The 24,032-nt window shown below is 35.0% G+C and overlaps 1 protein-coding gene across 7 annotated transcripts in view; it reads left to right on the top strand.

Moving 5' to 3' along the window:
* The window catches only part of LOC145690700 (uncharacterized), a 100,611-nt gene that overhangs the window by 61,542 nt on the left and 15,037 nt on the right, over positions 1–24,032 (top strand). For 6 of the 7 annotated variants that reach the window (XM_081765859.1, XM_081765856.1, XM_081765857.1 and 3 more), the window contains exons 3-5: positions 219–426; positions 5,472–5,710; positions 18,960–19,181. In XM_081765859.1, coding sequence (XP_081621985.1) covers positions 219–426; positions 5,472–5,710; positions 18,960–19,181 — 669 coding nt within the window. The remainder of the gene's footprint in view (positions 1–218; positions 427–5,471; positions 5,711–18,959; positions 19,182–24,032) is intronic. The other variant, XM_081765862.1, reaches the window with a different exon arrangement.

Here is a 24,032-nt window from a genome sequence, read left to right as displayed (position 1 = left end):
GTCGTAATGCTTTTACGTACAATAGCTGTAGTTGAGAAAATGATTGGTTTTGCTATAACTTTCCGATATTTTTATATCTTTTTAACTTCATCTTACAGGTATTTGTGTTTCTGATTTTGGTTTTATATGTTGTATATATGTTAGGAGTAAGTAAATGTTACTGCTACATTTAGGAGAATTACTTATTATTACAAACTTTCCTTAACGTATATTTTCAGAAACACAAGAAGAACCATCGTAATTCACAAGATGAACCTGCAGAAGGCGAAGGTGAAGAAGAAGAGGAAGAAGGAGAAGATGACGATGATCAAATGGTTTTTGTGAGAGGTGCCTCGCCGAGTCATCGATCGTCACACTTTGGTTCCCCTGGGAAATCACCTAACTGTGATTATGATCGGCGAATGCATTCACCTCGAGAACATGAAGGTTCGTTTCTTAAGTTTCTTTCTAAAAATTGCGATTGGAAATTAAGTTAACCATACATATTCACCAGTTGTTTCATAATTCCCGTGACAACGTTTTGGAAGTGAAGCAAGCAAAATGCTTTTACGATGGATAGTTGACGCCGTCTTCACATTTGTGTCAATAGCTTTGCAATCTGAGAAAGAAAAAACTTCGAGGCGACATAGCACAAAAGCTATTGACTTGAGAAGAGACGGCGTGGAAAATTTCACAGAAGTCACATTTCAGTTAGTTTCTAACTCATACCCCAAGATGCTATTTTCTCTCTTAATTTCATGTATGGGAAAAATTACGTTGGGAACTTGGTTGTTGCCTGCATTTATCTTATATTGAATTTACCGTTAGAATAGGCATTCTTGTGAAGGTCAAAATCTTAGGTGCTTACGTTACTGTTTATAAAAACACGTACACTATATAATAAATAAATATATCTATAGATTAGGAAGGCTTTGAATTTCTCCCCAGTCTTCTTTATCTTTCCTGTGATGCTAACACCGATGATAAGCTGTTGGAGGCTCGAAAGTCGTTGCAGAAGCACGTTTTGATATTGAAATAGTAAACATAGGACACGTATTATTATTATTATTATTATTATTATTATTATTATTATTATTATTATTATTATTATTATTATTATTATTATTATTATTAACTTTTTTTCTTACCTAATGTAGCATGTGCATTACTCTGCCATGACTTAAATAAACACCCTAAAACAGCCTTTAACCATTGGTACGCACAGTTTCTGATGCTAAAGTTCGTACTTGCTGGAGACCTCTTTTGGCCTTACGTGGCATAGTTGTCTAGTAACTCATCGATAGAGACACGATTTTGTGTAAATAAAAATTCGTAATTTCGTTATAAAAAATATGCGTAAAGCGGGATAAAATCGTTGAATGAAAATGTCAATGTAAGAACACTATTTTCCTTAGCAATTACATCTAGTTACCTTTTATTTCACCTTAATTTCCACTCATCAATCGTCATGACGTGAACTCATGCATGACTATATTAATATTTGAGTTTTTAAAAAATAACACAGCATTCTCATTGAATAAAAGTATCATTTAAGCAAAGAAAGAAAAAACACCCGGAGAGAACATTAATAGAAAAAAAAAAAAAAAAAAAACTTCAGTGTTCACAGTTTACTTATGCAAATAACATGTAAGCATTATTTCAACGTTTCCTAGGGTTAAATTTGTTCTTTTGTCGGTAAGTATGCCATTGTAAGAAGAGAGAGAGTCGTTTCCACATCAACATTCGAAACTGATATGTACATTAAGGTCTTAAGATGTGATTTTTGAATGCTCATCTAACATACCTCGCAACACTCTTAGCGCACTATCCACTTCACCAGTAAATACCGTTTGGTGCTCATTTTGTAACTGCATGTAAAATTTCAAAAATTCATAGTGGTCTATTTTCTCAAAAAAATAGAAATTTTCGTCACGTCAGTAGTAATTGCCAAATAATGGTAATGAATAAATCGTAAAAGCGTCGAAAAACTCACTTTTGCGTAAATTTCGTGGAATATGAAGACTTATTGCGAATTTTGTTAATTTGACAAAATTTCGCGTTTAATCGCGAGCGTTATATGGCCTAACAAATAGTGAAAAAATATCTATTTTAGGTACACAACATTTTCATACAAAACTGATACATTTCGCGTTTTCGCGTGTCACCAGAAAAACGTGTCTCTACTCATCGATGGCATCCTGACAGTTGGTTACCACTCGTCACAGAATGTGTTCGTTTAGTAGTGTTCGTGTAGTAGTATGTGTTCGTTTTATCAAATAAAGGTAGCAGTCCATCGTGAAATCTTAATGTATTTCGCGATGTGCCCATCGCCAAAAATCACGTCACTATAATCTTTTCAAATTGCAACCCATACCATAACTTAGAACGCCGTATTTCACTGAGAATGGTAAAATTGTGTTGTCTTTTGTCGGTCGATTGCTGCCACCTCATTGCTGACTACTGCCCAAGATTTTAGAAAATCGGCTTTCATCAGGGAAAGCAACATAGATCCAAGAACTTCTGGCATATTACTCATGGCGGTGGCCTTATTAGTATACTTGTATTAATTGTGGTTTTATTTGCAAAGGCTTCTTTTTGGTGACGTGCTGGTACATTCTTATAGTGTGCGAATGTCATTGGGCGGTTCATTCTAATTTAGCAACTTCGGCTGTGATATAATTGACAGATAATAGTGGTTGGGTCCTTCCGCTTTGGACAATCACATGTTTCAGGAGTGACGATGCTTTCGATAGACCCAATTTTAGAACTGCATTAAACCATTCGAACTGCATTATAATCCTCGTTAATTATTGCTAACGGAAAAGACAACACAGGACTGATAGATTATCAACTCCATACCCTTCTCAATAAACAATTATGTTACATCGTGTGAACTTGGTCAGTTTCTTAGAGACTTTTTATCTCAACTATGCCCTTTCTGACGCTGCTGTTGATATGTGATTTCCCATACCTCCCTCGAAAGAGGAGAGACAAGTTGTTGCGGCCGAGATCTTTCAATTATTAGATGCGGAAGCGTTGCCAAAATGAATTACTTCACGAATATCGCTGTGCACTGTCTTGTTAGCCATTCTAAGTAGTCTACGATCTTCACTCGTCAAGACCAAATGACTGAATGACAAATTGGCAACACAGCTGAGGTCATTCACTTCTTTTCCGTAAGCAAAGGGAGGGTTTCCTCCATTAGAGGGTGACGGGGGTGGGGCCGAAGTATAGTTCACATAGTTTCCGAGGGCACAGGTGGAATAGACAGGCTCTAGTCATCGTGTCATATGTACTGTATGCTCACACCACCACCACCTACGTCGTACCTAGGGTAGTGAATTATACCCCACTATGAATGTATGTGTGTGTGTGTGTAAGAGGGAGAGAGAGAGAGATGTAATCTCTGTCGTTTATCATATATTGTAGATTCAGTTACTATAAATATTACTGATCCAAGATATTGATTTAATGTTTGACTGCATATTAGATGTTAAAAGAAGTCATGAGATATTTTCAAGATTAAAGTACAAGATGTGGAATTACCACACCGTACACGTATCACCGGAAAGAAAGTGTATACACACGATATTGCCATGTGTACCAGTCTACGGCACTAAAGTAGCTTGAATTTATATGAAGATGTGACATTGTATTCTATTAGTATTTCACACTAGAGCTCCGATTATGCAAGCTAATATGTACCGGACTAACCTCGGATAATTTGTGGCTTGTATAACCAGTCGTCCTCCAAAGTGAAGGGCAATACTTTACGTACAGCAGTAAAGGCGTAATTTGGGAGGGTAGGGGGTAATTGCTCCCGTTGAGTTAAAGAAACACATGCTTTTTAATAAACTGTATATTGATATACTAATAAAAAAACGTGGAACTCTTCTGTCAGTCGATAATCGTGCTCTCCCCCACTTCAAGCAAAATCTGAAATGACCTATTGGCAAGATGATAGGTAGGCCTACATTAATTGCTGTAAAGAATGTTCAGTCGTTCCAGTGTAAGTTGAAATGTAAAACAATGAAATATAAAAAATTAAGAAAGAAACATAGTACAGTTTTTTTCAGAATTGCATTCTAAAATAGTTCTGAAGTTTCGAAGATGGTCATTGACATCAGTACATAAGGTTGCAGAGCTATTCCATTACTACGCACGAGACGTGAAGGTTTATATGGGAAAAAATTAGAGTAGGAATGACTAGATTTTTCAAATACGATAACAAGAGCGGCTCGACAACCATTCGTATTAGAACTTCGTGGTAATGATTCCGGGTTCGGGCTTTCGAATCTTTTCCATTTCTTTCCAGCCTTTTTTTTTTTTCTTTCTTTTCTTTCTTATTTGTGTTTACGCTAATTGCCACATCACCTTGACTTCTACTTGTACACTATCAAGGGCGGGAACCAGGACGAACTCCTTGAGGGAGTGAGATATTCTGTTTTCTCTGTCAGCACTGATGCCTGTGCCGCTATGGGGAAGAATAACCCTTTACTCCGTGTTGATCTGTCCTATTTACACTACAACGCAAGCCATTCACTCGGGCAATTCTTTCCTTTTTAAGACCATTTCAGTCAATCCAAAGTCATAGCTTATTGCGCACTAATGAGATGGAGCAGGTTGGCGCCAGTGTTGGAGAGGATCGACTAGGGATACTTCATTGAGTAGGTATAGGGCAGAGCCAGCTTGCTCGTGACATATGTAAACTATACAAGAAGAGTGTCATGCATCTGTCTTTTACACCAGTACCCGTTCCGGGAGGTTAAAATATACCTTAAGTCTGATTGCACCATAAGTTTCAGCAACCGAGCATATTTGAAAGTTTAAATATAGCAATAATCAATAACAATAATAGCATATTCTAGACAAATTGGTTGGTGCTCGCAATATTTCCAAGTAGCGTATAACGCCGTGCATCCGGAGTAATGTGAAAAAGATATCTTTAGTTTAACCTTTCACGACTATGCCTTATAGGCGAAAGGAAACGGATAAAAGTTAGTAGAAAGAAACAGGAGAACCCAAAGGAAACGTACAAAGCTATCAGACTGAAAACCTCGATAAGTTACACGGTTGCGGCCAATATGTATTAAAGCCCCTATTTCACGTTATAAAGTATTTTCTGTTGGATTTGATATTCATTCTTCGTCTTATGTATCCGATGTCCCATCTACTTTTTCTTCCAGCAATATTTTAACTCAGTCTGAATCCAGTTTAATGAAGAATCGTATTATTTCGCCTCCATTTTTTTTCCGTGTCTATAACAGTCTGGTTTGCATTTATTTATTTTAATATACCGTTGCTAGTGCAATCTTCTGTCCATGATATGCGCAACATTTTTTTTTCTATGTGATTTTCCGACTTTTGTTTTGCGAAATGTCCACGGTTACATCCATGTACACTCCATAGTAAAGCTCTTAATGATTTTTTGTTCTGTATTCTATATATGTTCTTCCTGGTAAATTGGTAATAATCAGCGAATTATTTTCCAGGTCAGTTTGATAGCCCGTATGATTCGTATGAGAGTGATTATGAGGAACAAGGTGGCGAATTCCGACACTCAGGTGATGGACGAGGCAGAGGAATCAAACGAAGACGGGGAGGAGGTCCACGCGGTAGCAGTGGTCCCAACAAAAGGCCCTGTAAGAGTGGAAAACGAGACCAGTCATCGAAGAAGGGGCGAGGGAAGGACTCTATATGTATGTTCTACATGCAAGGAAAGTGCCAACGGGTAAGTACCTTAATGTTGCATTACTGCTCTTTTATACGTTTGTACATTGCCTGTTTGATGGTTGGATGTTTTGAGTTTCGTTTTGCAAAGGTGTGTAACTACAAAGTAGCATGTGACAGAGTTGGAGATGGTGGTGGCATAAGCGTTCTGGAATGTAATAGATGATATTAGATTAGATTAGATTAGAAAGAGACTTCTGAAAATGCATGTGGTACGTAACGATATATATACATGTGTGTGTGAAGAAGATGCATACGTAAAGATCAGAGAGGAATTCTTTGGAAGGTGCCATTATGTAATTTAAAAACTTTACAAAACAGCAAGATGTAGTTGCTTGCTGGCTAAACTTATGAATGGATTTCGTGGGATTAGTGGTTGTTAGGTGGAAAGTACAGGGCAGTACTTCAACAGACATACAAACATTTAATACTTAAACTTCATTTGTATCGATGCGCAAGTGGGTGGATATTTTATGTGAAGCTTCACACCATTTTAACCCTTAGTAATAGAACGAAGTGTAATAAACCCATTGATATAAGCTATTTTTCACTACAATATTGAGTAACACTGAGACAAAAGGGAACGTGTATATATAAATTTCGGTATTCCCTGTACAGTGTGATTGCTGACTCAAAGGTAACACACAATGCAATGTTTAATAACTTCGTAAGGTAATTGATAAAATGTCAGCCTTGTTTAACAGTTTGTTGAGTGTAGTTGTTCCTTGCTCTAAGGGGTGGGAAGGGTGAAGTCTGAACCTGTAACGAAGAGACTGAGAACCAAGGAATGTTTTTACAAATGGAATTCGTTGTTCTTTTATAAACATTTCTAGCAAAATATCAGCATTGCCAGTATTTAAATTTACGTAGCTTTGGGAATAACTAGCAAGGAAATAATTTACAAAGGTAATCCTTCGTGATTATCTTAACACTTTTAATAAAAAATAAAATGGAAACTCTATATTAGGACAACAGTAGGGTAATAATAGGAAGCTTGTGGAGCAGACAAGATGGAGTATTTCACAGTTTTGTCAAAAATTAGTTACATATACATATAATGGTTGTTGTATTGAAATACAGGCTGGTGTGTAAATGCGTACACTTTATGTATTGGATTCATACACTATAACAACAACAGCATATAGATGATAGCTCGAGAAAGTGTACAGATAACATCCCCGTCGTTCAGGCAACTGTCCCTACGCTGAACAATTTTGTGTATCATAAAAAAAAAACCTTTCCGCATTATCGTGAAATCCTTGAACGACTGTGAAGTGTTTAACCTTCATGCATCAATGGATCAACGTTGTGATAAATTTTAGCCACACGGAAGAGATTAGAATTGAGTAATCCATAAGAGTTCAGCGGATAGCGCAGAATGGCTATTCTGTTGTCGACGTGTGGGTGAGCGTTATTACGGAGTAGAAGCACACATCGTGACTTTTCCTAACTGTTTGTTTTTGATAGCCCTTCACCAACTGACAACCGCTCGAATAGCAGAGGTTCATTGGCATCGCAAAATACTGTCGACATGACTTTGGTAGCCGAAGCAGACGAATTTGCCATCTTTACTGTCTGAGACGTAGGTTGTCTCCCTTCTTAATTCATTCTTCTCGTTGCTGACTATATGATGATACAGAGTTTCATCGCGAGTCACCATTTACTCCAACCAACTTGTTCGTCTGCGGGGTTATCCCTTGGGCACTTCCCGATACATCAATTCCGTGTGCAGAGTGCTGTTGTTTGATCCAGCACTAAAGTTGGAACTTCATACATGGTTATGTGGGGATTGTTCCTCACGTCTACAGCAACAATCTCTTCCTGATTGATTACGGTCACTTGTTTATATCGTGGGAGAACTACCATATACATCGCACACCTCGAATCGCAGCACATCCTTTCAAACATCGATTGCGGTCCACGAAAGATTGCTTTTAGCACCTTGTTCCGACAGGAGTCGAATCACGTCACAATGTACACTTTTGAACGTATAAATGCAACACTACTGTTACATTAATTTTATTCTTTACTCAGCGCACGTGTGTCGCAGACTGACCACGTTCTGTGTTAATATTACAAACACCAAGCCATGCTGAAACCTTTTGGCTGCCCGTTACCTATTTGCAGTATTGTCAGTTGTCTTTGTTTCAGTTTAATAACGCTTGTATATTTATGAATAAAGGCTAGTATAATATGTCACGTATCAATGAATGACTACTTCATTTAGATTTACGTATTAAAAAAAAAAAAAAGCATGTGGAAGCCATGGACATACTGTTCTGTGCAATACCTTCTTAATTTACAGAAAAATGACAATGTCAGAAGCAGATAAGAGACGAACTCATCAAATATTCTGAATATTCTGGATTTTGAAGGAATGAGAGGAACCCTCAAGTGATATTATTAACAGTAAAACAGTTTACGTTCAGCAGAAATTAAGTTAGTAAGATACAGTATTAGATCCAAATAAATTCTCATAGCTTTCCAACTTAATTACGTCAGATCATTAGCACGAGTATTTCCGAATTTCAGTCATGAATGTGTCTGTTCCTGTGACGAGTGATTTGGATCACACATATCAAACTGTAGGTTCATATCTTTCTAAAAGGAGACTTAATTAAAGAAAGAAAAGTGTCCTATTAACATGTGTGCGAGACATAAAAATTGTATTTGATATCTCATGATTTGAGTGATTGGCAATGCGATTTCACATTATTATTTAAGAGGGGAAAGTATTATTTGGTGGAATTGCAAGACAATTAAATTACTATATAGTTAGAAGGATGGTTGAAGTTCAAGATAGACTCCCTTCAGTGTATCGGATAGAAGTTTTAGAACAATATATGAGCAGGTGGGAGAATCAGTACATTAGAGCAGTGGTTCTTAACCGATGTGCCGGGTTAGTTTATAAAAGAAGTATATTAGCTGCAAGTGTAAGTTTTTATATCCTGTAAAGAGCAATGGGATTATATTTCATATATATGTATCTGTTTCTTTCTTTTTTTTTTTAAAAGAAAAGTCTTAAAATTGCAATAGCATTCATTAAAAAGGAGACTATTCAAAAATATTAAAGAAATAATATAAGTAAATATGTAAACAATAACAATAAGAACAAGTTTTTCAGAGGTCTCTATTGTATGTATTTTGTTTAGCCTAGTGCTTGCGTTTCTTGTACAGTCCTCTACAAAAGTCGGTTGATGTTACCTTACTTCATTTGGCTTCTGAAAGATTTCAACAGAACTTAGCAAGATAATACTAAATAAGAAAATTATACGAACATAACAGAAAGGGAAAGCTGCCAGTAGAACAAAACAGAAAATAATTGAAAAAAAGGAAGCTAGGTAACTTTTGACTTTTGTGGAATACTGTATATTTTTAAGAGTTTTGTTTTCAGTTTTTGTTAAGTGGTGACATGGTGGCGGTGCATGGGTTTAAAAAGACCTGCTAAATGGATGTGAGATAACAATGAAATAATAACGACCAAAACAATAAAATATAACATATTAACGTAACAATAGTGTTTGGGTCAGAGAATTAATGATTGAATATTCCGATGGTTTGGTTGTTTGCTGTTTATCCATACAAAATTAGTAACAATTTTTGTTTATGCTTAGTGTGAAGATCACTTCCGAATGCGTACTGTTGCATCTTTATGGCGTTAAAATATATTCCAATTTTTATGACGTAGACATCCGTTATGTTTATATAGTTCATTAAGTCCAAAGATGAGCCAGATACCAATCGATAGACCTCATTCGACTGAACAAAGTGATTGTGTTTGTGTGTAAATCCTCATGCGTAATTTTTGAGAAAACTGTTCTTTGTGAACCTAACAATTGATACTGTAAGAAAACCACGCTATCTTTGAAGAAGAAATTTATGCTGAAGTATACACTAATCAGGCTTTTCATTATGACACTAAGAAAACGACAGTACACTGTTCCTGAGTTATAACCCAAAATTGTGATTAATTCTTAAACTTTTAGTTGTATTTAATCACTAGCGTCAAATAAGAAAAAAAATATGTACCGTTAGTCAATCACTTTTTTTTTTTTTTTTTTTTTTACCGTTCTGAAGCGCTTTCTGATATCGATCATTTTTGTATTTCTTCCCCACCTCCTCCGCCATACTGCGTGGCTGAATTTGGATTTAAACGGCATGAGAAGTGTCACTGCTCGTCTCAGCAAGTCCGAAAACTATGGATTCGATACTAATATCGGTCATTTTCGATTATTATTTTTTTATATATATATCTCCCTCTTCCCCTTTTAAGTTTTACCGTCAAACTGCAATGATAGAAATCATCTTAGGCCCGAACCTCATCAATGTTGAAAATTTGATCGAGATCGATCGGGTGGTTCAAGAGTTGTCACAAACATAGTCACTTTCATTTTTATTTATTTTTATATATATCTCTCCCTTTCTCAACCCTAAGTTGCACTTTCAAAGTGGTATGATAGAAAACATCCCATATCGAAACCTCATCTTCAAGAGTTATTTAGTTACAAACATAATCATTTTCATATTTTTATATATATATATATATATATATATATATATATATATATATATATATATATATAGATCACATTATGGGGCACCGTGGCTCAGTGATAGAGCGTGGAGTCTCTGCTTCGATCCCCGGAAAAGTAAGTTTGCGGTAGACAGCACCGTGTCTATGGGTTTTCTCGGAGTACTCACGTTTCTTCCCACTTCCTCACTCCATCAATTCTTCCATCATCATTCACTTGCTTTAATCATCATCTCCCTTAGCTTAAAGGGCATAATCGTGAGACGTTAAACTGAAGAGTATTGGGTGCTTACGGTAAATTATCATGCATACTTTTCGAGAAAATCGAGATAAAGAAAATTTTTATGATGTTAAGAAGTATGCGGTTCGTTGCTAATCTGATACATTTGATATTTCTTATTCCCTGTAATACATAATTTATTCATTTATTTGCGTATTGTATATGAAAAAAATACAGTGCTAAGTATCAGATTTTTTTCTAGCATTAGTATATTCTTCTTACAATGATAACACTGATACAGCGTCAGTATTAGTGCATTTTGTTTGCTCGTAACTTGATACCGTAGTACACATGTGCTTTCTGTGAATAACAATCTTGCATTGTTAATGAAGCTACTCAACCTGAGCGAGCATAATACCACGTTTCTAGTAAAGGCGAATAGCTGAAGGCATTTCGACTAGCCATTACGATTAAAACACACTGCATCAGCGGAATAAGGTACTTTTTAAGTTCAGCCCAGTGGTAAAGCTGCTTTTTTTTTTTCTTTTCGTTCTTTCTTCACATAGATAATAAAGGAAATTCTCTTTGACAATTTCAAGGATTCCTCTTCAACTTCGTTTTCAGTATTCTATTTTATGTGTTAAAGCCTCATCTTTCAATTACTCAAAGATATTTCGATCTCAAACAAACTTCCATTAGTTTTGTTATTTAAATTCCTCCGGAAAGAATTTCCTGATTTTCGATTTTTGGTTTCTAGCTTTTCGAAAAAAAAAAAAAAAAAAAATCTGTTCCCTTTTCTAAAAAAAAAAAATATTTTTGCTTTACGAAATTTTTCGTTTTCCATGTATTAATTTTTCAGTATAGTATATTTTGAAATAAATGGTCGTCTCTGCTTACAACTCACTACTCATTCAAGTAGCTTCCACTTGTTTCACAAAGCTTGGCCGATCCCAAACAGATTTGAACCTCCACTTAAAATCAACTCTGCGACAGTTCATATCGAAAGCAAGGTTGTTAGTGATTACGCAGGAATTTTCTGTCCGGATGTTATGAATGCAATTCGCTTGAAGAAGGATTTTTTTTTTTTTTTTTAATAACCTAAAAAGTGCTTACCTTCTCTTCTGTATCCTATGATGAGTTTCTGTATCGTACGATAGATTTGTTCGCAAAATCATATAAAACGCCGGTTGTATTTCCGCTAACTGCTGTCCACATTGTCGAGATAGGTAAAAGTATAATAATAATAATAATAAAAAGGTTTTAATAGGGAAAGGCAGCTGCATTCTATCCGCACTAAAATGTTTTTATTTCTTCTTATCAATCTCTTGACAATAGTGACAGCAGTCGACGAAATTTCGGCGTTGATTGTGATTTATTGAGCTAATCCATAACAAAATATAGAAGTACTGAGTTGATATAGGAGCAATTTTCAATAAAGTTTCTAGAAGGCCATAAATGACGTGTATTTGAATGATATTTTATGTTTTAGTAGTGTCATGAATTTTACTCTTCTCTGTCTCCTAAATAAAAGTCTGAATGCTTTGGTAATTGATAGATATACATGCGTTGCTGTACGTAACTATGTTAATAGTAATTGAGTCATAAGTTTATTTCTACAGTATTATCAGCGTTTAACGAGACAAAAAGGTTTAAGGATGAGACACTTAACATTGGATAGATCTGATCGAGCTGAACAGAATGATGTGGATGACTAAATTCTCATGCTTAGTTTTCGAGATACACACAAACTATTTTTTTAAAATCTAAATATTGGTTTTATTAGATTACCACGCCACCTATTAAGATGGAACTGATACTGAAGTATACTCAGCGTTCGAAGTGGAAAAAAAGCAGGGGCGGTATGTTTTATTACGATTTTGACTCGACATACCGGCTATCTAAATGTTGAAATGCGGTAAGAGTGTGTTGTCTGAAAGATTGCATTTCTATTTACATAATGACTGAAAACCTTGGAGAGCTTCTGTGTAGTAACGGGGGGGGGGGGGGATATAGAGAGATTTTGATACCCCACCAACAGCTTTCTGAAAAAAAATCCCCTTATATTGTATTATAGAGAATTATACACGAAAATGCTCAAAAATCCGAATGAGGATATTAACAATTTGCTGCAGAAAAACTCCAGGTCCCCCTACTCGACTGTGGGGTATTCCGAAACCCCGGAAAGTTCGCCCTCCACACAGCAGACAACCCCAAATCCGCCCACGCTCAAAACACGGCATTTATATGCATTAAGGCAAGAAGACACACACATACATAACAAAGTAACAATTCAATACGGCACATCAAAATATAAACTAGGTGAACTTCTTTGAAGACACCTGATTTTAAAAAGAAAAGATAGGAAAAAGATAACAGATTGTCAACTTAGAAATTATTTCTACATAAGAAATAAAATCTTTTTACGTGCAAAGATATTCGTCAATTACTGTGTATAGAAATGGATTTTTAAAGGTGTTTAGCATTTACTTTGCAGTAACAGTATGATTTAATCATTGAGAAAACAGACTGTATGCCTTCATCACTAAAAAACCAGAGGCGATATGACATACCATCGCATACCGTCTCACTTCGACCACTGAGTGTACTTTCATCGAGCTTTACGGCAGTACACTATATGATTAACGAAATATAGTCCATCGAGAAAAGCGAGTTTATTGGCCTTAAAACCTCGATCGTTTGATGCAAATAATTGATAAGTATTATTCTGCTGGAATGTATTATTTATTAATACACTGTACATCGTGTACACTGTACAATTGGATCGGAAGACGAACCCAGGTCTAGCATACATTTTTTTTTTTTTTTTACTCTTAGTTTCATTGAATTTGCATCTATACAGGATATGATGTGATATAAAATCAGGTGCATTCTTCATTTACTGTATTACCCGATTGTAAGTAGACCTCTTTTGTTAAAAGTGTCTTCTTGTTCAACAAATACTCGTCGGTGCAGAATCGATTTCGTTAACATGACTGGTAAAGTACACCATTTTTTCATGAAGTAGGAGCAAGATCCTAAAAAATATCACTAGAAGCCGCTATAAGTAAGTTTCTGCCATCGTTGAGACTCAGTGTTGCCAAGACAGCGAATTTTCTTCTGCTGCTGGATGTGAGAGCCTGCTGTGTTGCAGATTAAATGAAGATTTCGTGATTATAATTCCTGAACAATGTTAATTTGTATGACTAGAAAGCTTCGTCTTTGAAAGCTTTCAGTAGCGTTCTTATTCGAAAGAACCGTGCATCAGCGGATATTCAAAAACTTCATACTTCACTAAAAGATTGCACTTTGTATCAAGTTTATACGCTTCTTTGTCTTTTATTTTCTGTTATACCGTAGGAAGAGTATTGAATAAATCGAATCAAATAAGTTAGAAATTTTTGTGCGTTACTTAACATTAATTAAGACATACAAAACTCAAATCTTTAAGTATTTATAGCGTTTAACGGAAAAGACGTTGACCAAAGATGAGACAGATACCAATTGATAAAACGATAATGGGTGAGGGTAAATCTTTATGCGTAGTTTTTGAGAAAAAACTTTTTTTTTTTTATAAGTCTAGAACTTGATGCTGTACGATAATCACGCCACGCTTTTCTCGACTCGGGGGGTACGGTGGGTCAGTGGTAGAGCGCCTACCATTGGTGCGTAGGGTCCGTATTCGATCCCCGACCAGGTCCGTCAGTTTTCTCGGGATACTTCCGTTTCTTTCCAAATTCTCATTCCACCATTTCTTTTATCATCGTTCACTTGTCTTAAACATCGTCTCCCTTAGCCTAAAGGACATAGTCGTGGGACGTTCAACTAAAATATTTAATTTTTTCACGACTCCTTTTTTTCAATACAGTTATTTTCGAAAATCCACCTCTGAGGATTAACATAACCCACATTGCATCATACAGAGGACAAAAAAAAAAAATAATAACACTACACGGCAGAGCGGACTTCAGTTTATATTTCGTGGAAAGACGACACCACGAAAATAATATACACTTAATCAGATCAAGAGAGACAGGTACATTATGTAGGCTTCTGTATTTTGTGCCTGCCATATTATCTGTGTATGTGTGCGTCGGAAAAAGAATATATTAATATCTTCAGATTAAATTAACAATTAACATTATAGAAATTAATTACGTTCTGCTATTATGTGATTTGTTTATAGCTTCATTTCCCGTCTTTTTTCCTGAAATTATTCGAACGTAAATACAGTTGTACACTGGATGAGCAATAGTCAATATGGAGGTATTTTCTGTTGTACTTGCTGTCTTCCGAACGACTTTGATTTCCGTATACATAGAATCGGATTGAAAGATCGTTTGATGACTGTATACATATAAAAAAGATACACATTTGGTGATTGAAAGATCATGTGATAATAGAGATACATGTTCTTCGATCACGTTCAGCCACTCATATACTGTATTCTTTATGTGTAAATTTATTGTCCTCAACACTTCAGTCAAAAATCGTCAGCGTAAAATAAATAATAAAATAACTGATTAAGGGATGAACTTTCTTAAAGACTATTCGTAATTCGGGACTGTTAAGAATTTGACGTAATCCAGGTGAGTTGGCATATTCAACATTTCCTATTGTGCTTATTTCTATTGCGTTAATTGTAGTCATCTGTAAATGTACCCGTGTGTTTAAATTTCCTTGGCTAAATTACTTAATGAAACAATAGGATGCATATTAAATAATATTTATGAAAATTTAAACACTTAAGTAAGCATCTGAGATTTTGTGAACATTTCAGCGATGTTTGTATTCTTGCCGTCATCAGATCATTTCTTATAATTAAAGTTTACGTTCCTCGAAAACCTACAGTCTTAATGGATCTTGTGTAGTAGTACGAGGAAAAATTTGCTTTTGAGTCCCTTTGTTCATTTCACACTTTTTTTTCTATATGACATATAAAACTATTTCTGCATCCAGTTTAATTTGAGATTATTTACTTCACTGAAAATTGATTCAAAAACTTCCCTGCGCGTTGCATTATATTTTGAAGACTAGACTTCTGACTTCTACAGTCAAGGTCTTTGTCCTTAAATGTTTGGAAATATTTGATATATATTCCTTCTTTAGGTGGTCATTAGTACGATTTTAATGTTATATGTCGTCTGTTTGCTGTATACATTCACTGGATCACTACAGTGTACAATATAAAAATAATCAGTATTGGAAAAATGGAAATCTGTCATTCCTTTGCACTCATGTTCATGCCACAGAAATAGTCCTCAACTGTTCTTTTTCCTTTCTTTCTTTCTTTCTCTCTCTCTCTCTCTCTCTCTCTCTCCCTCTCTCTCTCCCTCCTGAAATTTCAAATATCATGCAACTATAAAACTAAAACTTCTGTTTTAGTTCAGCTTTTGATCTATTCTTTACACCATCGAAATAGTACTTAGAAAACAGTTGGAACTAAAAGGTTTGCTATTCATCACTCTTCAGAATTTTTTTCCTGCTGTTGTAGAAGTCGTGGAAGAAACGTTTTAGACTTCTTTTAAACCGGCACTAAGAGAGCGCCAATGTTATGACTCCATTGCAGACACCTGTCATTAGTTGTAGAAACAAAGAACTACGTGAAGAGTGAAAGCAGATCGGCCGACGTAAAATATTGGGAGTGCCAATGATGGCAAATTTCAACTGCGGAGTGTCTCGACACACGAGTGAACAGTAAAATTTTCAACCTCGTGTCACAGCCGACACCAGAGTGTAAAGGATTAACTTTACTGAAAATGCTCATCTGGATTATTTCAATATTTGTAGTGCGCCACATTTGAAATCTATATTTCCCACTTCTTTCCCTTAAAATACTCGGTGCAGGCGTGATTTTTGAAGCCGGTATAGTGGAATATATATGAAAGGATAGTGAAATATACATACATATTAGTTAAACAAAGGAATTCTGAAAGGGATATAGAAAACAGAAAATACACTAAACTACAAGGTCTTCGTCAATAGTTAAGTGAAGAAAAGAAACCCTAATAAGGAAGAAAACGTCCTCAGTTACCTGTTCGTTCAGTGTACATAGGTATTTTTATGTTCGAATATTTGAAGAGAGTTCAATTAGAGTTTATATAAGAAGAATGGCGTAACAGTAGGGTGACTGTCTTTTGCCTGTATTAACTAAACATATTAACGAAATTAATACATTAACCATTAACATTTATGTTAACTATTAACATTTATTGTCCATTATCTCTCAGAAGGTATGTCAGTACTTCTGAATATAATACAGCAGATTAATTGCTTTCGTATTTTTGAAGCAGTTAATATGTCGTGTAAGCATGTTCATTGTTCATATAACTGGTTGTTGTTCTTTTCTGCATGATCTCTGCATTTTTAGATAGAGAAAGGCTGCATGGAATATAGGTTGTGCACGTCAGACATTGTAGTAGAAGGTGTATATATATATGTACATATATACTATGTTGGCGATAGTTGTATATGTAGAGAGGTAACAACCGGAAGAATTTAGTGGAAGGATACAGGTAAAAACTCAGAAATTAGTTCGTATATTTAGTATGTGACGTTTTTTGTGGTTTAAATAGTAGTAATTAAGTGTATTCTTTTTAAGAAAATAGATTATATGAGTAATAGGATACATTTAACTCATTTATTTACGCATTATTAACTTGCTATATACATACATAAACTCAAATATTTTCCGAAGTTTGAGCCATTTATTTCGTAGTTGATTAGATACGTTTAAAAATACTGCAATAATCATTAAGAAAATCGTGTTATACAATAAGTTGAGGTCATGCAAATGTAACTTAAGATAGGAATAAACAGCTGCGTCCTAAAGTTATTGCAGAATACAGTTTAAGAAGTTGCAGGCAAAATGGTATTCAACTAATTACAAATACTAAGAAGGAATAGGATAGTATATTGATAGACTTACTCACCAAAGTTAATTCAAAGTACTATTTCTTCTAACGAAAATACATCATCAAAATACATGAATTACGTTTGCTTCTAGTAATTTAAATAAATTTACTATTAATCATTTTGATAACTTAGATCGACGGCAAAAGTACGTACATATGTGTTAAGTGTAAAGAATCCATAGTGCTAATGTATCTTAAATAATATTAGGTGTAAAGGAACTTTATGTTGAGTATGAAATTACCAATTAATAGTGAGTACATTGTTTTATCAAATGAAGAGAACATATGATAAACTAGAATAGAGAAATGTAAGAGTAGCTCTGGAAGTATGAACTAGTTAAAATTACTTTGTATTAAGTTTTGCACTCGTACAGACTTACCACCGTACTCGTAAAAAGTCCTGGAATACTAGAGACTTTTAAGTACGTATTATTATTTTCCAGAACAGATTTCTCTTTTTCCCTTATCCAGCTATTTGTTAGAGATAAGATAAATTAGTTTGCTGTGCAAAACTTTTCTACTATACATACATTATATACATGTATATGGATAGTAGATAATTAACCACCTATTCGGGAGAAATTTAGTTGCTTTTTACATTACATACAGACCTAGAAATTTGTAAATCGTGACCTAGAAAAGTTAGGAAATTCGTGTTTGCCAAATTAGCGGGTACCCTGTCTTAAGAAAATGGAAATAAAAGTTGTAGCGAAGTGCTTAAAAGTGATTAGTCTTTGTGACTGTTGTCAAGTCCAGTAAAACAGTCGAACTACATTGTGTGTGTTTGTTGCAGGTAGATAAATAAATACATAAATATGGGACAAATTTCGTAACATGTCATCATGCTAATTATATACAATCAAATAGTTCCAGGGCACTTCTAAGTGCCAATTATCAAACTTTACAGAATAAGTACTTGTTTGTGGGGATTTTGAGATTGTTTTCATTGTATGAATATTTTACTTCAAATATCTAAAGAGCTATCAGGTTATTAGCATGTGGGTTTTATTAGTTCCAGTATATTTTAATATATATATATAACGAAAAGTTGATTTAGCTAGTTCTTTCTGTATACCCTTTAATTACTAGTACATAATGACTTCCAGTTTTTTAGTTACTATGTATTCTTGTTTAGTTCTTTCAACTCGAAAGTTAAGTATATTCTTAATTTCGTTAAATTTTGTTATCGTCCAATAAACATACACGTGCAGCAGGTCTTTGTTTGCAATGTCAGACGCTTTATTCAGAAGTAGTTGCTATACAGTATGGTTGAATTGATAGAGTTTTCAATATGGTGCAATAAAGGTGGAGAAGTATAAGCAGATATGAGCTTTTGTCTTCGTGTATATTATAAAGATTCTTGATAGTTTTTAGCATCCCTGACATACATGTAGTAATTTTGTTTCATTAGTTTCAGAAGGTATTACGAATTAATTTCTGAGTTTAATCTGTTTCCAACTTCTCTAAGTAGTCTGGTAGCCTTGCTTTTGTGTTTTTTGTTGTTTTGCTTCGTTTTTGTTATTTTTCTTATTTGCGCCCATGCGGTGGTGTGTTAAAAAGAGCACTTTTTTAAATTCTTGTTTCATAGGGGGAAGGTTGCCCATACTCTCATGATGCTGTTCCGCCCCGGAAAATGGAACTGTGCAAGTTTTACCTCATGGATTGCTGTGCCAAGAAGGAAAAGTGTCTGTATATGCACAGCGACTTCCCCTGCAAGTTTTATCACACTGGTCTTGAGTGTTTTTCCGGAGACAAGTGTAAATTTAGCCATGGGGAGCTCACAGACGAGAAAAGGATCATATTACTGAAGGTAGGGAATAGGAAAAAGCAAAATCCCCTGTACCTTCACCTAATTCCGTTTCCCGTCCCGCTTCCACTGGTGTTGGAGGTTAAGTAGTATGGCATTAGAGTCGTTAAGGAGCAGAAAACTCTACTAGGGTCTTTAGTAACGTCAAAATTCTGAATGGGTGTAGTATGATACCTTACATTTTAACGAGTTAAAGAAAATAGCCGTGAGACCTTAATATTATTTTGACAACTGGAACCAATGTGTAAATGGAATAGACGAACAAGTATTTCCGACGTAAGCTAAGTACGCTTAGATACTTGTTTCAGTTTACATGTTCATGTCAACTGCGCTTGTTTTGAGTCATTTTTGAAATTAATTTCTTTATATCTGGCATCAGGTTCACTGTTGGTGTCACCAGGAAAATTTACATCTTATCACGGAAGTGTCAGTCCTCTTAATATAGTTTCCCTAGTAAATATCATCTGAATGAATTGATTAGTTATAAAATAATGTTCTTTATATAAAAGAATATTTTCTTTCTCTTAAAGTTAATGGAAACTGCATTTAAATCTCCTTATCCATTCTGAATAAATTTAAGTGAAAATAGGGTAAAATTTCTAGTTTTAGCAATCTATAAACTAAGATGGGTTATAAATACATTTGAAATAGTTATAAAATAAATCATGGAAGGAGAATATGAGAGGGAGCCCCGACATTGTTTACTACAAGCTCTCAAGGTGTAGGATCATGAAGTGGGTGTGGTCTTCATTCCGAATATATTGCTCTTGAAGCTGTACGTTCAAGAATAAATATATTCGGAACATAGTATAAGTGAAGGTTGGAGAAATATATCTTAACTTTTCTCTTAATAAGATTTCTTCTGTTCTTGTATTATAGTATGTCAGTGCCAAAGGAGAGAGTACCATGTTTCCTTCGGTACTTGTAATGAAACACACACACAGTGTGTGTGTGCAATCTGCCAGTTGAGTGCTTACGTTTTTAACTATGTAAATAAAAGGGATATTTTGTTTATCGATACTCTGTGAACATGTGAGAGGTGTATAATACATAGTTAAATTCGGGTACGAAAGAAAATGAGAAAAACCTTCTACTGTGTGGGACAATGTTGGTGTCTTCATTTTATATTCAGATATATATATATATATATATATATATATATATATATATATAAAAGTAGCAATTTCGGAATGGATTCCACAGATTTGAGTGTAGTTTCTTGTAATCTCGAGAGAGAGCTTTTTTCTTTTCTTTCTTTTTTTTTTTTAATTGGTGTATGTGCAGAGAGGGCTCCTTTGATTAATTTAAGAATGAATTATACTTACCTTAGATGTAATATACATTGAAGGGGATATCCTTCATGACCAGGTAGCTACTGCTCGTGTGTTCAATGTGTTTGATCTATTTCCTGTCGGTTACAAACTGAGTTTGATTCGAATCGCACTTTAAACAGTAGATTTCGACTTAATGTAGTCGTGGTTTTGCAAAGGGACATTCAACTACAGTATACACTACATTAACGTCGAATTTCTTCCATTCAGTTCCATATGTAGTAGAGCATCTAAGGTAAGTAATAATGCATTAAGCACTACTAGAAGGGATATGCAAATGTGAAATATCATCGAAATCGTACACTTGTTCGTCCTGAACAGTACGATAACTATTATAAATTGGCATCGAGTGCTCACACAGGGTAAGTGCCTGCATTCTTTTCTCTAATGATTCGAGCGTAACAGGAATTAAATATGTGTAACAAGTGTTGAATTCTCCCTTTTGTTCTGAAAGGATAAAATTTTGCGATCCCAAGGGGAATATTAACCCTTAAGAGTGATTTTAAGGTGAAAGAACAGTTGAGCATCACATAAGTACTCATGAAGTTTAACATTCATTGAAAAATCAAAGTACATCTTTTCTGAAGTAATAATGACCGATTGTCTTGCGTTATTTTTCCTACTGTAGCTATTGTATCGTTCTATACGTACACTGGTGTCCAGAAGCATAGCATAATCACAGTTCGTCCAACAAAATGCAAATCTTAGCTGTTCCAGGCACCACAAACATATAAAAGAAAACCGCAGGTGAAGACAAATGGGAAGAAATAGTTCTAGGGCAAGGAATTAGAACAAACCCGTTGCACTTCAAAACAGTTGGACTTTGTCTCTGTACCACTGAGTGGTGGCAGTACTGCCCTTGAAGTGCATGGCGCCGGCCCTCCATCAGTTCTTCATCACTACACTTGTTCCTGTTCGTATTGTTACACTGATTGTAGCAAGTGTCCCTGAGCGTTTGTTGCGAATCAAGCAGTAAACTGAATCGTGACGCGGATGAAAACGCATGACACTATTGATTCTTGGTCCACTAACTATGTCCCTCGCTTCACCGTAACTAAACATGTTATTGTTCAGGGTGAGCGGGATTCACACTACGGGTCATCTGGCGTAGAGACTAGTTGCACAAAGCCACCACCATACAGTTTGCCTTTAAATTTGTAGTTCTGAAGCTTCTATGTTCACATTTGTGTAATTTGTCTCAGCAGGTCATAAACGTGAACACGCATACTAGCCGATAATGCTGTGTGGGAGCAACAAACTTCTTTTAAATTTTATGTAACACTTAAAGCCTTTCCGTAAAAGGATGCCTTAAAAAATAAATACATAATATATCTTTCTATTTTGCTTCGAACACAAGTAAATCTGCACTATATAATGCAGTTTTACTACACGAAAAATGTACTGATGCAGCATAGAACTAATTTCCTAGAATTGCACTGTGGCTGTAGAATAGAAGAATACCGAGTACTTACTGTTCCACTTCATAATCTTCCTGAGCCATATCATGCTGCTCTTAACCTCTGTAAGGATGTAAGTCTAAATCACAAATAACAAATAAGTAAGGGGTTGTACATTTAAGTTGCGTAAAACCTCGTTAATTCGGACTAATTAGGAGGATGCGTTAATCGGATTAGCGAAAGTCCGGATTAACTTAAATAACCTAAAAGAACAGTAGAAAGTGCATTCAAACTCTGTACTGTAGCAACAAAACACGTTTATTATGGTACATTTAAACGGTATATGCCTAAATACATATAGTAAGTACTATGTACTCGATGGACCTAGCTGTGCATCACTCAAAATTCTTGCTGCGGAAGTTGGTTTGAAGTACATATCTGTATGCTGTTCGGACAGCTCGTGCCGTTTCAATAATATCCACAACATGGGCAAATGGAGTACTGTCACGGAGCTGTGTGACGAGTACGATTGTTGGCTTCTTGCTCCATTTAAAACCTTGCATCTTCTGTTTTTCTTTCTTTCGTTTTTCTTTTTTTTTTTTTTAAAAAAAAATAATTGTTGCCTGTTAGGATTATCGGGGTCCGGGTAAGCGAAGTTATACTGTATACTGAGCGTGGAATATTATACATCTCATTAACTTACGATTTACCCGGAATATTATACATGTCATTAACTTACGATTTCGACATGAAAAATGAAACAGTTCCAGTAAGTTCGTAGGATTTTCTTTTAAAGGAAAAAATAGATCAAACACACATTAGTATTGTTTTATTCTGCAAGGCATCTGTTTAACTGCTTATTGCGTTCCCTGATTTTTCGGCCCGAAGGCAATACCTGAGTGTCCATTTCCTTATCGTAACTGGTAAATACTGTGCCAATAGGGTAGCGTGGGGTTATATATCCTTTCCCTTTCAGTTCACAAGAATGGGAGGAAAAGTATTTTTGTTTGCACATTATTTTGAATATGAACAGTTAGAAACTATGAAGAAAAGTATTTTTGTTTGCACATTATTTTGAATATGTCACGAAACACTGATTCCTGTCAAATTTTGTAGTATGTGTTACATGTGTATGCACTTGTACATAATAAAACACTTAAGCTTGTATTGTTTGTTGTGCACTGATAATGGTCTAGTATACACACGCTATCCATGTTATATATAGCGACTTCATGAGGTTTGGAGAGAAATAATTGAATCATTTTTAGTTTTAAATAAAAATAACGACTTTTCAGTCACGAAAAGTAGTTTCGAATAGTAAGGAACATGATGTATATGCTTTATGTTAATTATTTCTGCAAGTTCCGTGAGGAGCAGTATTGTGAAGAAACAGTGCTCTCGTATCTGTGTACTAAGATGGTTAACTAAAACCTCTGTGCGAGGTGGGTTTGTTGTATCGTTCATGATTTATATATTAACCGTGGACGTATGAGACTTTCTAGTACGTATTATTTCGATTTTCATCTTAATTTCATATTCTGATAAATCATTGAACAACTTTTACGTATGAATCATTAATGAAGAATAGTAATTGATTGGTCTTTGGTTTAGTATTGTTTTGACAAGGGAACAGTAAAGATCAAATCGAAACGTAGCTGGCAAGTTTGCAAAGTTAGGAAGACCTAATAGTGTTATTTATTTATTTATTTATTTATTTGTTTATTATTATTATTATTATTATTATTATTATTATTATTATTATTATTTTGTATGCTAAATTGAAGCGTGAGTGACTAAATTAATTTACATACGTTAATGTCGCACTGATGGAACTTTCAGCTCTGATATAAACGGTTCCTGGTTGGAGCACAAAGTATCTGTACTTGAGATGAACAGCGTGTTGTTGAGTTATCTCGGGAAGGACAAGTTCTCATGTTTTCACTGTTCCCCTCTCCTCATTTAATTGCGTTTTTCGTCTCTTAACCTCCAGAGTATAATTTGATGTTAAGAAAAATTAGAATATATATTCGAATAATCCTTACCACTTCACTTATTTATTTATTTATTTATTTATTTATTTATTTATTTTTTAACCAAAGCAACGGGATATGTTATCTCCTAGTGAC

The sequence above is a fragment of the Thermobia domestica genome, chromosome 7, assembly GCF_964235325.1.
Source record: "Thermobia domestica chromosome 7, izTheDome1.hap1.1, whole genome shotgun sequence".
Lineage (NCBI taxonomy): Eukaryota > Metazoa > Arthropoda > Insecta > Zygentoma > Lepismatidae > Thermobia > Thermobia domestica.
This window is presented reverse-complemented; position numbering and strand designations above follow the sequence as displayed.